The sequence below is a fragment of the Malurus melanocephalus genome, unplaced genomic scaffold, assembly GCF_030028575.1.
Source record: "Malurus melanocephalus ecotype Western Australia unplaced genomic scaffold, MMel_1.1 scaffold_157, whole genome shotgun sequence".
Classification (NCBI taxonomy): Eukaryota; Metazoa; Chordata; class Aves; order Passeriformes; family Maluridae; genus Malurus; species Malurus melanocephalus.
Window position 1 is genome coordinate 1,294,403 of NW_026623389.1, and position 17,516 is coordinate 1,311,918.

At 41.3% G+C, this 17,516-nt stretch overlaps 1 protein-coding gene across 5 annotated transcripts in view; it reads right to left on the bottom strand.

Annotated features, from left to right (window-relative positions):
* Positions 1 to 9,217: 9,217 nt before the first annotated feature.
* N4BP2 (NEDD4 binding protein 2) overlaps positions 9,218 to 17,516 on the bottom strand; it is a 36,497-nt gene continuing 28,198 nt past the window's right edge. For all 5 annotated transcript variants that reach the window (XM_057371786.1, XM_057371787.1, XM_057371788.1 and 2 more), the window contains 3 exons: positions 16,055 to 16,223; positions 14,155 to 14,278; positions 9,218 to 13,388 (listed from right to left, as the gene is read on the bottom strand). In XM_057371786.1, the coding sequence (XP_057227769.1) occupies positions 13,343 to 13,388; positions 14,155 to 14,278; positions 16,055 to 16,223 (339 nt within the window). In that variant the 3' untranslated portion in view covers positions 9,218 to 13,342. The remainder of the gene's footprint in view (positions 13,389 to 14,154; positions 14,279 to 16,054; positions 16,224 to 17,516) is intronic.

A 17,516-nucleotide genomic window follows, 5' to 3' on the forward strand; every position in this document is an offset into this window, starting at 1 on the left:
GGCTGCAGAAAGCTTTATTTTTGCATTCTGCTGCTCCTACAGCTGCCTCCTCCCTGCTACATGGGCTAATGGCACGGCACAGCCCAGCAGCTTGAGGAGAAAAGGAGCAGATCCACAACTGCCTGGCATGCCTAGGTGCAATGGTAGCACTCTGGTAGCAGGAATAACATTTGGGATAATTTCCTGCAGCCTGGAATATGGCCCTGCCATTACAGAGGACAATATGCATGTTTAACTGCAAGGCAGGCTCTTTGGGCTGATTCAGTACTGGCRTACATGGTTTTGTTGTAATTTGGTCAGGATGCCTCTGATGCATTGGTTTGGATTGATCAGTAGTATCATTWATCAGCATACATGTTGTTGCTTCTACCAGCATAAGGAGGCTGAGCAGGTGGAGGGACTGCAAACATTGAGACTCCCACCTTTCCCAGAACAGACAAATTGAGCTGGCCAGATTCTCATAATTTCCAGCTACCACAACACTGAAAGCAAAGCTGTGAGGGTAGTTTCAGGATTTCAAGTGTCTGTGGTCTATCCTCAAGGAGCTGTCAGCACAAGAGGTTGCCCCCTTTGTATGATCAGGCAATCAGACTGCAGGAGGGCACTCCCTGAAGCAGTCCCCTTCTCCTGAAGCAACCAAAGTGCACCRGCACCGCAGGAGAGCTGCCCCAGAGCTGAACACAAGGGGCCCGGATGACCAGCGCAGTGCAATGTCTGATCCTCAGGCAGAGCCGTGAGCAATGGCTTCCCAAGCAGCCTTGAAACCCAGAGGCACAGAAGGGGAAACCAACTCCTCCAAAGCAAACATTTTGGGCTTAGTGAAGCCATCTCAGACCATCTCTAGCCATGAAACAGTAGGAAMAGACTGCCTGATCCAGATCTAAAACCAAAACATTTTATGTTCCTTGAAGGATGGAAACTCTCTGAAGACAGTTAATGAATTGGTCCATATTATGACAGTACAATGCATAAAGTCATACTGCTCCCAAGAAAGATTAAAAACCAACAGAATAATTTAGAAGATAATGCAAAAAGGAAACAAAAATATAATTTATGTGTTATAGGCAGTTTGTGCCAAAAATATAAAAAGAATATYGCCTATGTTAAACATGCTGTAAACCTGCTGATGCAAAGCTTGCAGAATAGTACTGCACAGTTAGGGTGGGGAATCAAGTTGTTTCTTTTCCCTATGGAATGAAATTATTCCAGTTAACAATCAGTGATTAAGGTAAGAAAGGTTCACAGAAAGCATTCTGGGAATCTTATCTTCTTAAAATCTTCAATCTTCCTTTTAGTTTGAGACAAGATTTTGAATAAGGGGCTTCAGCGCACCACCAGTTTATGTGGGAACTTACGTTACTTAGTTTTCACATTAAACATCTGTCTGTTTTTAACTGGGTTTGGGTTTCCCAATACCAGCGTAAGCAATCAGGCAGTAAGTTTCCATTGCAATTGTGATAAAGCAAATCAGACACCCAAACATTTTGAAATGTTTCCATCAGACACATTCAGAACTGCCCGAAGTAGAGAAATAAATACTATTTGCAAATTATACTGATATAAATGTCTTTGGTAGTCATCACCAATTTTAGGTCTTTATTTCAAAGAGCAGATGCTTAAAAATGCAACTTCTCTTCTCTGTTTCGTGCTGAGATTAATCCAGATGTGAAGCCATCTGGCTAAGTAGTTTGCATTTTGGAAAAAGAGTGCATCCATCTGTAAAATACTTCATAAACAACTTTTGAACCGAGTGAACTCAGCAAAGAGACAAAACTGTAGAGTAAGAAACATGTTCTAGCATGTCTAGATTTCCACCCATTTCCCTCCACTATGTTTCCTTGAAGGATCTTGACCTAATAACATCCCCAAAATAGTTGCATCTCATTTATTTGATACCTTTCTTAGTAATACACATGCTTCATGCATTCGATCCATTATTTCACTTCCAAGAGACCTGGAAAGCCAACAAAAGACTCTCAGCTCCATGCACTCTGTACATGTAGCTAATTCCAAAGTTAGAGGTAAAATTGACACCTGACCTGTTTCTCTCGATCCTTSGTTGTTTGTTGGGTTGGTCTGGAGTTTTTTTTTTGTCTTCCTTACTGCAGTTTTTCTGGTCCTTTTCACCTCTTTGTCCTGTGCAATGAAGGGGAACATCTGGCTGTGAGAGAATAGTTAATACCTTACAAAGTACATTGCTTCTCCTTTTTTTAAAACTCATTATGAGTCATTATCTGGAACTTTCAGAAGCAAACACTTTGTTGTGGAAAATATTTATGGGGCGGAGTGAAGGCTTGCAATTTATTTTTGCATTGAAAAGTAGGCTGATAGCAAAAAATAAAGTCTTAAACCACAGGTAACTAAAGGTTTATAAGAAATTATGTAAAATTACATTACCCATGTTTTGACATGGGTCAGTCGACAATGAAAGGTCACATTTCTTCTTAATCCATTGCTTTCTGTCCCCCTTGGAGAAACAAGAAAGTTGCTGATGTTAGTAAGGAGTTTGAGATTAAGGAAGAAAGCTGGTCCTGTCCCCTCTGCCTGATTTTCTTTTTGTTCTTAGATTCACGCAGCTCTGATTTTGGTCTCCCTCTGATAGTATAGTGTGTGCAATGCTCAGGAAGTAAACATGACACTCTTGATACCCACTGTATTTAGCCCTACAAACCTTTCTCCTGTCTTAGATGATCATTATAATACACAAAAGAAAATTAGTTGTTGCTTGTGTTTAGTCACTGCACCAGGTATATAAATAACACACAAGAAGAAGTATGCTTATTTTGTGAAAGAAGAGCCTAATTGYTTTTTTGGTATAATTTTGAAAGGAAGGCAGATGAAATGCATGTGGTCAAGATGCCAGCTGTGTGCTGGGAATGGGATGTGGTTATTTGCTTTCCCTTGAGTTCCTGGGGAGCACAGGGGAAATCACGAAGGCCGTCCAGACACATTTCAACCTGGGGGTGAAGTCACTTCCTTCCCAGGAGCAGACACCTCAGAGAAAGGGAGGCTCCCTCACAGCATGGCAGAGAGCATTGCTAAGGGAGTCTCTAAAGCAGACCAGGCACAGTAACTTCTGCAGCTTTACTCATTGTGACTTGATCTGAAAGAGGAAATGAAAACGCAGTCTCACAGGCATTTCCTATTTGGATTCTGGCAAAACTCTCACAGGTTATTTACAATACCTTGATGAGTTTAGGCTTTGGTTCCTCTGCAAACTAATATAGTGGGTTAGATACCCCTCAGGTTTAGTAATGAAATGGCACAAACTGAAGCCTGTGGTGATAAAACAGAACCCAAAATCCAGCASGAGGCAGGTTGATGACACATTGTGTGGGCAGGACTAGAGGCCTTCAGAGGGTGAGTCAAAGCTCTCCAGAATACTGAGGCTRGAGCATGCCTGACAGAGAAGCCTAAATGAAGGAACATGCCTGAAATGCCACCCTCTGCATGTGGACCCTCATTTCTCTCTCCCTTTCAACTCAACTCAGCTCTTGAGCTCTTTCCTTTGCCATTGCCTCTTCCCCCTTCAGAGACAATCTTGCCCTATGCTTCAGGTGGCCACAGGGCAGCCCTCCAGCTACTAACTCTGCAAGATTTGGCCCTGAGCTGCCCAGTTTGTGGGTGCAGTGCTGAGATGGGTGCAAGGCACAGAGCAACTCAGACTTGGGCATGCCTGAACAGCACAGACMTCTCAGCCCCAAAACAGAAAACCCTGAGTTGTGCAAACAATGATCAAACTTGAGTTTGGTGCCAAGATTTGAGTGTGGTCATCTTCATTCATCCAGCCTCTTTTCAAGAATGAAAATACATACATTAAACCCATACACTTGTGCAGGGAAGGCAGGCACAGATTTCCCCGCTTTCTGAGACCACAGCTTTCTGCTATCTGAATTACAGAACGATTMTTTATTACTTTTATGTTTCCCCACTGTGTAGAGGTTACCAATTAGCTACTTCTCTGGGATATTTCTCTTGAGATCAGGGKGTCAGCAACATGGGCTATGTGAAAAAAACTAAAATTCACATACTTTATGTTTTCTTGGAACCTGATACACAGAATTTGGTGTCCTAACTTCCTAGCACAATTCCTCCCATGATGTCAACGCAGAACTGATGGACAATATACAGGAAGTACTCTCCTCCAGAGCAACACTGAAACCTACATCCCCTTTCGTGAAAGAGAAGCGTGCTTAGGAACTGCACTGAGGATTACTTAACTCCCCCGTCTCTCATTCTGGGACAGCCTAGCATGAAAGCAGTCACATCATACCATCATAGCATGTGAGAGGGTTGGAATGGACCTTAAAAGATCATCCAGTCCTAAACCCCCAGCCATGGGCAGGGCCATCTCCCACTAGACCACCTTGCTCCAGGCCTCATGCAACCTGACTTTGAACACTGCCAGTGCTGGGGTGGTTACAACTTCCCCACCAACCTGTTGCAGTGTCTAGGATCTAATTCAATGTTCTTTCCCGAAATATTCCCAAAATACACATCTRCCCTATCGAGGGAACAAGGTTCTTTCTGTGTTTGCCTGGTTGTGTTTTTTTTGTGCTGGCATTCTGGGGAGACATTTGCCACCAGACGGGGCAGCGCTGGGGCTGAGGGCAGCCCTCTCTGAACAGGCAGAAGCTGGTCCTGTTCCCCCTGCCTGATTTCCCCTTTGTTCTCAGGTTCACTCAGCTCTGGTTTTGGTCTGCCTCAGATAGCACAGTGTGTGCAATGCTCAGGAAGTAAACCATGACACTCTTGATTCCCACTGTATTTAGCACTGCGATCCTTGCTCCTGTCCTAGATGATCATTATAAAAAAAAGGTAATTGTCACATATGTCTAGCACCACAGATATAAACAACACATAAGAAGTGTGCTTATTTTGTTTAAGAAAGAAGCTAATTTTTTCTGTTTTAATTTTCAAAGGGAGAACCTACAGAATATGCAATCCCACATTTGTTTCTCTAAACTGACTTCTGCAATTTTCTCTCTCCCAGGGAACATTCACACTTCCGTCCCCCACCTGGATCTAATGAAAAACCAACCCCAGTGGCTTTGCTGTAACCGTGGAGAAGGCTGCAGTTGTTTTCTTTGTGCCACCATGCCCCACCGCAGCCCGCGGCCTGGCCCAGGGCTCCGAGCGGCCGAGGTGCTGCAGGCGCAGCTGCCCGGGCCAGCAGACGCTGTGGCAGGGAACCAGCGCTGAGGGAGACGCTGGTTTCTCCTTGGCTCTGCCCTGGAGGCGCCGGGTGCGCTGTGTGGCAGCAGGGAAGGGGCGGAGGGAGCCTCTTCCCTCAGCAGCCCCGCTGCAGCCTCCCCGGGGCTCCCCCTCCCGCCCACAGCCCTCGGGCAGCGCCGGGGGGTCCGGGCAGCTCCCGGCTCCGGGCCCGGGCAATCGCCAARCACACACGGCACCGGCACCGCGGGCACCCTGCTCCCCGCTCCCTTCTCCCCCGCGCAAACATGGTGATATTACCCCAAAATAAGGCTCAGAATAGGAGCCTGACATAGGTGCCCCGAACTGCTTCCAGAGCACTGTTTTGGGGAAGCCACTCTGCCAGCCACAGTGCATCGCCCTCCGAGGATGTTCGGAGCGTATCAAAGTAGCTACTTTACATGGCTATCTTGAAAAATGCCAAAACTTGTCTATATGGCACTGCAACACAGTAAAAGGAGATAATCCGGAAAGGCAAGAAGGGCACACAGGAGAGGAAGACTACTTTCACCCTGATTTCAAGGTAGGAATCCAAGGCAATGCCTTGTGAGTTAGCTGAGATGGAGCAAACATTGATAYGGAGAGCTGCCACAAACCAACTTCATGGGGCCACCATTTCTCCATTTACAGACCAAACTGATTAAATCTGTGGCACTGGCAAAGAACTTCCACTGCTTGCTCTCCTGGCCAGTGTGTATGACCACCCACAGATGTCTGCAAAGGAGAGTCCCATTTCTCAAATAATACAAAAATAACACCGATCCATGCATTTGCTTACCAGGCACGTAGAAAKAACAATTGTCATTGCGGCACTACCACTTAAATGTTCTACTGCCAAAAGAAATTTAAGAGATAGCACATCCTGATAACACCAAGGAAATGCATCAGCATTTAATATTTTGCTATTATTTTAGCATTCCTCAAGTCATGTAAGATTTTTCCTGGGCCATATGAAAAATGTTCCCTACCCACAAGGAGTACACAAATCAAGTACACAAATCAAGTTTTAGACCAAACATGACAAAAGGGGACACAAAGTAGCTTAAAACAATAGGGAGGAAAGAAAGCAAAGTGGTGACTTTTATCCTGTGGTCTTCCTCAGTCCTTTTTGTTTCCACAGCTTGAGTTAAATTTAAGATCACGCAACATGACAGCATAAAGGTCTCAGGTCTCTGGYGGCACTGGGCATATGGGTTGCTTTTTTCAGCCCTTGAAGAGGCAGGGATTTCCAAAATGTCCATTGTGGAATGGATGTTAGAAGTCCTCCATTTGTTCACCAAAAGTTACCAAAACAGCAAGTCTTCCCTGCCCCATCCACAAAGCCTGCAAAACTGATTTTTTTCTCAGTCAAGAAAAGAATCTGTGTAGCACTCTTAAAATACAAAAGCTACATAAATCGAGCTAAAAGAACTGAACATGATACAAAACAAGAATGCTGAGACCCTACCCACTGCATTTAATTCAGCAAGACCTCAGAATGGTGTATACCAGTGACAGGCTGCTTTGAGAGGCTGGTTTGGATAGCAYGGGAGATGAGGGAAATGGGCTGTCCCAGCAGTAGGGCCCCACCCAGGCATGGTTCCTTGCTACATGGTCCTGCAGCCCTTCAGGGTSTCTGGACACCTCTGCACCACCCATTCACCACTCAACAACTGTTCCTATCAGGGTTTTGCAGATCCTTTCTAGTGTTTGCCACCCTTTCAATTCACTGCCTGGCCTCCATCCTCCAGCATAAAGACCCCCATGCTATAACAGGCCTTTCTTCTTCCTCACGGCAGGGTCTTGGTACTGTCTGGATCCAGCCTTCCCCACAGCTCTTTCAGGGCCTGTGCCTGCACCTGGCAATATGGTCCCTCCAGCATGGCACTTCCACATGCCTCCATAGATCTTCCCCCTAAGATTCAGCACCCCAAAGGCTCTCCAGCAATCCTGGACACAGGGCAGGCTGGCCCAGGGGATGACAAAGATTCTTAGATCCTCTGAATTTCCTGTCATTCAGGACAAACACAGGTGCTGTTCATGGGGAAGAACTTCAAAAGAACCTTTGAGCTTATCCTCGAAGACAAATGCATCCCAATTCTTGCTTCAGAGAAGCCACTGCAGGAAAAAGGAAACTTTTAGTGATGACAACTAATGCCACTAGAAGCCACTGCTAGCCCAGCCAGGCCTCATGATGCAGCAAGTCAAGCAACATCAAGGACGGTTCCTTCCCCATCTGGGTTTTCAAGAAGACTGTGCCACCAGCCACACCCACCATAGCACAGAATGTCACCAAACAGCACARTGCCTTTGTGTCAGTCTCCAAACAGACAGATCTGTCCAAGCATCCAACCTACAAAAACCAATCCAGGGTCACTCATGGAGAAATCTCTGCATTTACCATTTTCAAACCTGCATGCAAAAATGAACTTGTCTTGCCCATCTCTAGCACAGAGCAGCGCGTGTATTTTGAAAACCAACTCTACCCCACCCATTAGTAAAGAAGAAAAAAAAAATTCACCAAAAGAATATTCTAAATACAKTATTCTCCTCTGAGGAGGAAACAAACAGCATGTGATGTTTAATAACATCCTTTAACACCTGTTATACAGAGAAAAAACTCTGCTCTGGTAGGGGCACAGTGAAAACTGCTGCCACCATCACTCTATGCCATTGGCAAGGGCACCACCTATTGTCAAGCTACCTGACACATTCCACCAGCAAAACACATTCAATTATGTTTTAATAATTTGAGCTGAAGAACTCTGTTTGTCTTGAGCAGTATTTTTATTTTACCACACCAGATTTTTCAGTCTTAAAGCTCAAGTAGTTTTCCTAAGTAAGGGCAGATGACAATATCCTATTACTTTTATTTAAAAGGGAGAAAGAAATCTGCAGGGTGCTCTTAAAGAGCAAACTCCCAGCTGGAAGCAGAGAGGAGCTCAGGGCCATCCCAGCACTCAGGAAAAAAGGCCATGGCCTGAAACAGAAACTGGTGAGTCAAGACTGTTTTTGCAAGGGTAGGAGTTAAGCTCCTCTGTTAAGCAGTCTCTGCACTGAACAGCTGACCTGCCTCAAGACAGAAGGCAAGTCCAGCAATAGGACCTGCATTTTAAAACATCAGAATTTGAGAGATTAATGCCCAAGCTGACCTTGAGCTGCACTGCCAGAGCAGGGAGTCCTGTAAGAAAGGAACACACACCCAACCAGACATCTACCGATGACGTGGTCCAGCAACTGAGGCTCAGGATCAGCCACATCAAATCTAAACCAGCATCTGCCAAGCTTTCATGTGTTCCCAAAACCTGTTTTCCCTGCTCTCTTGAACAGCTTATGAGTTGTGCATTTCCACAGCAAAGCCCTAAGCCTGACTTGTTTCTGCCGTCAACCCAAGCTGCAAGGCAATGAAGCCATAGGAATGAATCTGCAGGAGTCATCTTGGTTCACAGCAGTTGCTCTCAAACTGAGCTAATAAAATAGGTTTGACTACAGCTAGCTCTTTGGTGTCAGGTGTCCTTCCACACTTCCAGGACAATACCCAGGAAAATACCTGCACTTAACCAGAACAGGGCAGGGTATAGCGTGTTGCTTCCTCAGGATCTGACTTCTCACTGCCCCTAAGGGATCTTGCTAAATGAGGTCTACCCAGAACGCCTCCCTCCCCCAAGCTCCCATTGTTGCTGCGGTCATTCTGGCCCCTCCCAATGACATACACCACTGCTCTTACTCTCCCAGGAGTAAACTAGCCTGGAATAGCATCTCTTCAGCTACTTCAGGCCAAAAAAGAATCTGAAACCATGACCCTCGTTTTCAGTAATTTGAGCATTCAACTCCCACTTGCAACACTGAAATTCAGGCCACAAATCTGTTCTTTTTTATGCCTGCAGATGGTTGCTTCATCTCCCTACAGATGGTATCCTGAAGCCAAGCAAGTGGCTTTCATGCACAACTCCAAGATTATTATTTGAAAAAAAATTTATACAAGCTGAAACATGGTTTTTCAAGGAAAGACAGAAGGCTATAGGTGTGGCAAAAATCCTTTATTAAACTAGATTTTGTAAATTCCTTTTCACATTAAAAATTCTAAATGCAAATTACAAAACTATTTCAGTAAAAAACAAAATTATAGTTAACAGCAAAAGTACAACTTTATACAAATAAAAAAATCATTTTTATTTTAATTTAAAAATAGAAATTTGTATCTTCCAATGTACTGGTCCTAACAGCTGGTAGCTGCAACACTAGGTCTTTTCACATGCATATTCACATATAGTCATTTAATCCTCTCTAGAGTTTATTTAGTTGAAATTGCATGAACAGTCGGGCTTTGGTTAGGTTTTGAGGGGGAATGTACCACATGATATTAAAAGCAAAAGCCAAAGCCATTAAGTATTTTCAAGGTATCCTGAAATATTTTTTAAAATAACGTTTTTGTCCTATTACTTTCACAATCAACTGAAATGCTTTTCAATAGTCACATTACTTCAGACAACTTTCTTCATTGCACTTCTGGCTTTTTTTTTTTTTCACATTGAGATCACGCATCACTGTTAGCACAAATATTGATTTTGTATATTAGAAAAGGATAATTTTCCTAAATTAAAATTTGGGATAACTATTAAAATGCTTTGTAAAAGAAGACACCAGAAGCTGCATATTATAGGCTAACATTCATCACAATCACATGCTGTTGAAGAATAGAACAGAAAGTGGTACAMAGAATAGGTATTTTAACAGTCGCACATTATTTCAGAGTGCTGGTGGTAATACTGCTATTTTAATTGGAAGTATAAGATGATAAAGAATTTACATGATACCTCACGATTCTCAGGGATTCTCACTGATGTAACTGCAAGAGACATCAGAAAGGCTGGAACTTCTAAAATGTAATCTATTTTAAAATATCATTTTGAAATATTTCACAGAATTCATCCCAGAATACATTATAAAACCAGTCAGAGAAATACAAGAACTCTAGTGTTGTTTTTCTGGAATATTGGCAAGTAGCCGAAGGCATGAAGATCCTTACTGATAAAACTCTCCTTATTTTTATTCTGTGCACTGATCTTCTGATCTATTCTGTATCCAGTTCAGCACAACTTTTAAGCACATGCTTGATAACCTTCAGAGGATCATCATATTTTCTCTGAGTTAGAACTGCAATGTCTCATTTTGAGCTGCTGAAGCTGGTGGAAGCCCTGTCACTATTTTCAATAGAGGCAAGATTGGCTCTACCAGTGTTAACAATTACAAACCATCATCTTCCATCCCAATTCACCTGGCAGTCAAACATGCTAGGTGAACGATCAATCTATACCAGACAGGGCATTCAGAGTATGAGCCTCAACCTGTACCCCAAAGGTCAATGAAGAGAGAAAGAGAGAAAAGTATTCCAAACTGCTCTTAAGCTGTGTATTTCTCTGCTGACTTTCACAGACTGGAAAAAACAAATTCTCCTATCACTGYGTAGAGCTGATTTTACCCTGAGCATTTTTAAGGTATTTATCCAAACAGGACAAAAAGATGAAAAAATAATGTGAAAGGACACTGAAGCTCACTAGCAACAGCTGCTTTTCTGAGAAGACCTAACCCACTTCCAGATACTGTTTATACACTTTTATTTCTTCAATCTCTTTTGTCCCCTTGATGTTGCACTTTTAGCTTGCAGTGGTAATTTTGAAAGAGGCTCAGGAAGTGGCGACTTCAAAAATACTCCYGAGCACATTGGTCAGAGCATTTTCTGGGGAAGTGAGAGCCAAGTGCAATCATCATCATCCACGTGCTAAGCCAGAAGAAGGCAAAAAGCTGTGTTTCTCATCTCCAGGGTGAAGTTGTCAACTAGATTATGATGAACAGATGGGCAAGATGACAACTTTTCCTGCTCGTCTCTTGAACTAWATCTAAGATGTCTTTGTCCGTGCTGGGAATGGTGTGAACATGCTGAGTGAATCAGGCTGCTTCCCAAAACAACCAGAAGTGTTGACACAAGGTTCCTTGTTTACAGGCACATCTCTGTAGGGCTCAGGCACCCAAGCAGCTCAACACACAACAGCCACCCAGGCCAACCAACAGGGACTATACTGCAAATAACTGTCCCAGACAGCTGTAACTCCTTTTGTTATAAACAGCAGCACTAAGGAAAACCTGTTCAAGAGTAGAAGGAAGCTCCTTGGTCCAAAATAAAGATTGTGGCTCTGCTGGGACAATTCTAGCATTTGCAATCCTGTAGAGCTGATAGTCTGAATTACTGTCTTGAGGTCAASTGCCTAAATGGCATCTCATGTTAGATACTGCCACAGTGGATGATGGAGTGTAGGCTTTACCACACAGGACATCATACAGTGGCAGAAGCAGCTCTGCTGTTTGGTGAACACAGATCTTTTGTATTACACTCACTGGTTACCAGAGCAGCACAGAGAAAAAGAAAGAGAGAAAGGACACAATTCAGATGAACTAAATACCTACAAAAAATATAAAACTTTTTATGGCAGTCTATTATTCTAGAAAGAGTCCCTTTGATTAAACATTATTCAAGCTAYACTTCCACTTGAAATCACCAGGAAAAAGATTAGTCTATCTGTTGAAGCATGACAAACGCATTTTAAAGTCTACCATGCATCATATTCACTGTGTATTACAGTAAATACAGATATAGTCAGAAAACATCATGTCTTTCAGCCTGTCAGCAACTTACACTGACACATTTTCAAGAGAAACCTATTTCTGTGGACAGCTTTTCTCACAGAAGTTCTTTGCCTATTAGTACTCATGCATACAAATTGAAGAACTTGCACACACATATGGATTCATACTCAAACTCTTATGTGCGTGTAATTCCTAGACAAAATTTACTGCAAAGTGATTAAAAGTTAAAAAACTCATCACATAAATCCTTAACCTATTAATATTACTCCTAATACATAACTCACACCAGTTCTGAAAAAGCCTTGCAACAAAAATTCATATGCCATTCAGGGGGCAATGATGTAAATAAAAATAGCAATGCATTCTAGAAGATATTTCTATTAAATGGAAGTCTTCTGATTGTTTACTGGAAACACTTGCCAAAGTACAGATATTTATGTTTCACTTTTGAAGGGTTTTGTTTGGGTTTTTTAATGTTGTTTTGTTTTTTTACACAGCTATTTCTAGATGCTGATGCAACACCACTAATATCAAAATAACTTTTGTACTCACAGACTTTCCAGTTGGCAATCACTACTGCAAGACCAGCATTCACTTTGATGTTAAAAGTACATTTAAAATGCCTCATGATCATATTTTCTACATGGAAATCACCGAACAATACACAGAGAAGGAAGACATCACTATTAGACACTAGTAAAATGAAACAGTGCTCCATCTGCTTCATTTAAAAAGCCACAAAATAAGAAACTGTTTTAATCCAGTAGGTGGATCTCCAAAAGAGATTGACACTACAACATTGTGTTTTCCCTTTAAGAGACCACACTGAATCTGCCAAATTACCAAACACACAGCTGGCCTTAATGCAAAGGCTTTATATGCAACTTTCTTCAATATCTGGAGTTCAGAATGGAGTAAGGACAACAGAACTGGTCAACGCATCATAACATAACCACTAAAAAGACATCAGACTTTTGAAGAAACCTGGAATACTTAGCACTCAGATGTAAYTGCATTTGAAATACCAGTAGTTACCCAGTTTCAACCCCTCCTTTGCTCTTCTGAAGGGTTTAGCACAAAGTTCTGAATTACAAAATAACTTTGTACAAGGTAATGTGTTCTAAAAGCACAGAAGCCACAGCAATCAAAATGTGTGAGGGTCAAAAGACAGATTGTGTATGCTAAGAAGACAGTAATAATAAAAACTGTACCTTGACTTCCCTTTAAAACATCATGTATTTCTCAGCAAAATTCTGCATTTCTGTGACTTCAAATCCTTTTAAGTGTCTTCCTTTTGCAGGTTCAAAAAAGGATCTATTCCACATAAAAATTTATTGGAAACATATTGACAAAACCACCTGCTGCAAATTGAGACCACTTCTAATAAAATATCATCCTTTAAAACAGATTACAAAATAGCAGTGCAGTTGTTCAAAACATGGGGGGGTTTCTGTAATCTGGTGGTCATCTGACACCTCAGTTTCTATATTTCTCTTTCCGTAACTCCTCAATTCAGCATGACTTTCAGGCAGCCTGGTTTTATTTCTGTGAACCTATGAAACAAAAAAAGAGAAGCTTCAACATGTAAACTATGTGCAGTATAATCGCCTTCAATTCTCATCAAACATATGGAAAGTGATAAGGTTCTCAGTCAAGTATATGTGCATGTGAGTCAGGAAATTAGCATTTGTCCTCTGATGTGACAAAAAAGGAGGATTTTACAGGGTCTGGACCTACAAAAATCTGGAAACAGCAGGAACTAAGTTGAAGATTTGAGGAGGAAAAAAAAAAAAAGCTGCCCAATATTCTTGGTTCTATTTGTTCTATTCCTCTATTCCTGCTCCCCTTTCATTCCCTCTTCTTTCAAAATGGGTTTTCCCTCTTGTATTCTGTAGAAAGCAAGAATGGGAAGTCATTGCTACTTTTGAGCCTCACCTTCATGCTCACCTTCCTGCACTGCTCTATATAAAAAGCAGCAAATACATTGGTGCCAGCCCAGACTGCTAAATTGCTATCCCTCATAAACTAAGCACAAATGCAAGCATTGGAGACCAACRAAGAGCAGGATTAACAACTTTTCACAGTAAAGCTAACAATCTTGAATGTTAAAYGCAATTAAACTATCTCAGAGGAAAGAATCTAACCTTTAATAGGTGCTACACAATTGCACTGGATTTGTGAAACAACAGACTTAATTTAATATGAACAGCAGACTTGCCCTGCTCTGTGTATAGTTTAACAGCATTCTAAAGCTAACTTCAATTAGTTTAATGTGGGTTARGAAAAAAAAAATTATCAGTCACAAAAATCTAAACTCACCTGAAGTTGTGGCTTGTGAGGTATCTGATAGCTGCTGGTCTGATGCGAGCAACTCCTCCCTGACTATGGCTTCCTCTTCCCGTGATAACAATGAGATATGGTTTACCACCAGTCTGCTGGTACTCTGCAACAGCAGGAATTGTAACCGTTAAAATATTCCCTCAGCAGAGACTTGGCATTCCGTATAGCCCTTCCATGCATTGTTCTGAAAACTCTCACTGGTCACTTAGAACTTTGTTTTCCCATGCTGATATGCWTATTTTACATAAAAATAGCAATTTTATCCCTGTTCTGAAAAAGTCAACCTTTTAAAATCAAGATTACTTGCAATACGAATATTGTGATCATCACAATTTCATGCTTCTAATTTCATAGCTTTACTGTTTCTGTCATCTAGTATTCAATTGGAATTTACATCCTGTGATATAAATTTAAATTGCACAATTAAAAGAGGTGGGTGTAATTTACTTAATTATTAAGTGGTGCTTCTGTGTTGTTTCATGTTTTACATTAAATTAATGTGAATAAAGAAACAAAATTTTATTGAATAAAGAAATGAAGAAGAAAGAAAATATAAATCCAGGAGTTTTTTACACTTATGTCACATTATTTGGACTATCTTCTGCTACAGTGGAGCATGGAAATCAACAGATCAACACATTCCATGAGCTTTATTAGGCACCTAGCCCTGATAACAAAAGAAACTGCTCTCTTCCCAGAGATAACAGCAACCAAAACTGATAAAGAGTTTGAAAGAGAGGAAAAAATAAATTGGGTTCTTACAACAAGTCAAGATTTGCCAGTTTGGAACGAACAGTTCACATGCCATTTTTCTTCAACAACCCCCCCAACGAACTTTATTTAGGTTTTATATTTATTTACTGTTAATTCTGCCAGCAAAATGTTCTCAGTACCAATCCTTTTCCCATGTATGTACAATGAAATTAATTTCTTTTTTTTTTTTTTTTTTTTAGATTTAGGTGAATGGACTGAACAGAGAAGCCCTGCTATCAATTTCAGGATTCCTGATCTAAGTGCAATTCTTGTTCTATAAGGCATTAGGTTACAATTCAAATTACACAAATGTCATTGTAGGAATAGCACAAGATAATGGAATTTCATTATCTCTGATGTATATTGAAAGAAAAGGGTTATCTAGAGCCCCACTGAGCACTTTTGTTTATACTTTGTGGAGTAGCTGAATTCAAAAAATCAGGTTTGTGTAGTAGCACCATGCATTCCCAGTGCACTCAAATTTAGAGGATGAAGTAGTAATGCAAAAAATGTATCTTTTTACAGCGTGAACACTCATGAAGTACTTGAATACTCCACAACAAGAAAAAATGAGCCCTCAAAAAGAACTGCATAAAATGGCATTTCTGGAAGCAGCGGTATTCTGATCTCAAAAGATACTGCCAACAAACTGATACAGTTTCTGAAAGGTAGCTCAAAGCACACACCTTCAGGTACRAGTTGAAGAAATATCATCATTCTGGTTAGAATTCCAACATAATAACTTTTAAGATTAAAAAAGCAACATAATCATGACAAAGCAATGTAATGGTGACACATATTGTTTGCATTATCACCTCAGTTAAAAATGTCAGGAAAGATAGACCAAGTATCCAATAATAATAATAAAAAAGGGATTAAACAGAAGGAAGAGGAAGATGTACAAAGAAGGGGAGGAGGGCAAGACAGAAAGCAAAAAGAACCATTGTCATGTCAAAGAAAAGCAATTCCATTGGGTATTTTSAAAGTAGACAACACAAAGCCTAGTTGTTTTTAACATACATGTTAAAAACATGCATTCCCCTTAATATTGCCATGCATCATGATTTCTTAATAGAAAATGAGGAGATTAGTTTTTAAGGTGCAAGAATTATTACGTAAATCCTACCTTCAGTTTTTTCCTGCAGCACTCTGGACAACTGATTCACAGCTTCATCCACATGGAGACCATGCAAATCCAACACATTCATAGGCAGCAAGGAGGTATTTACTCTCTCAAAGATTTGCACAGCAGCAGCATGGTTGGCTTCTTTCATCTTCTGCTCATGAAGGCGACCCTTTATTCATAAGCACAGTGACTATTACTATTAGAAAAAATGTAAGCTTCACACTGGTCACTGGCTTCAAAATGACAGCACTGGCAGGGTGCTTTTAGTTCATGTTTGAAGCAGTAAAATTTAAAATTCTAACAGAACTTCTGCAAGAAGCTCAATGAGACCTACTCACAAGATTTCATGAAATCTGTTTGTGAGAAACTACTCAAAGCTGGCACAAAGAAGACATTATAATAAAAGGCTTACAAGGAAAAAAAAGGCAGAAAAGGCACAAAATCATAAGGTCTTCATATAAGCTAAAAAGTTACACTCCATGCTGAGTTGCAGATTTGTTCTCCTAACAAGAGAATAAGCAAGTATTTTGCTAAAATTTTAATGAAAGTGTCAGAGAAACTGCCCAACAGATAAGGAAAAACCTGCTGATGTTGTATTTGAGGTTAATTCTTCTGAATACATTCCCGAAATTTCAGACAAGCCAAGGGTAAATACTTTTAATAGTTGCCTATTATCTCTTCTAATACTTTTGATATCTTTTATGACTGACAAGGTCATCAAGTCCCTTCTGGATGAGGTCWATGTCATGGTTTTACTCGGTCCGATTTTTTGGTGGTGGGGGGATGGGACCAAGAAACCACAAAGATGGCTCCTGTGAGTAAGTTCTAGAAACTTTCTCCTTCTTCTCCAGCGAAAGGAGCCCTACCCCCTGTGTTTTAGAGCCAATCCATCATGGCTCTGAGGCTGACGGACAGGCTGATCATCAGGCCTGGGCCAATTGCACAGGTTGGTTACACCTCTGTGATGACGTATTGTCTTGTACTTAAGAAAGAATTCAAACAAGATAGGGGTGGCCACCATGTAGTTTTTAGGTTGTTAGTATTTAGTTTTAGTATCATGCACTGGGGAAAAAACAGAGCAGGAGGGTGAGGAGATGTAAGAAGAAGATCTTCGTGGAGACCGAAGATCACAGTAAGGAGAAGATGGGRTGGGTTGCTGTGCTGTTGCTGTGGTTCTTGAACATGGAGAAAATAAGTTGGTCTCGAAAGGACTATTTCGTCAATGAGAGACCTGTATAGAAAAGAGAGCGACCTTGCTCTGAGGTAAAAAAACCTGGCCTTTGAGGACTGGACTGAACTKATCAGGAGCCAAAAAGGGGGAAGAGGCTTGCCCCCCCCACGACGTTTTGAAGCRAGTTGATGCTRAGAAGAAATTGTGTTTTGCGGGGAGGGAGAGATGCCCCCGCCCTACGTCTGAAGTAAGTGGATGCTTAGAAGAAGCTGTGCTCTGCCAGGAGATTTG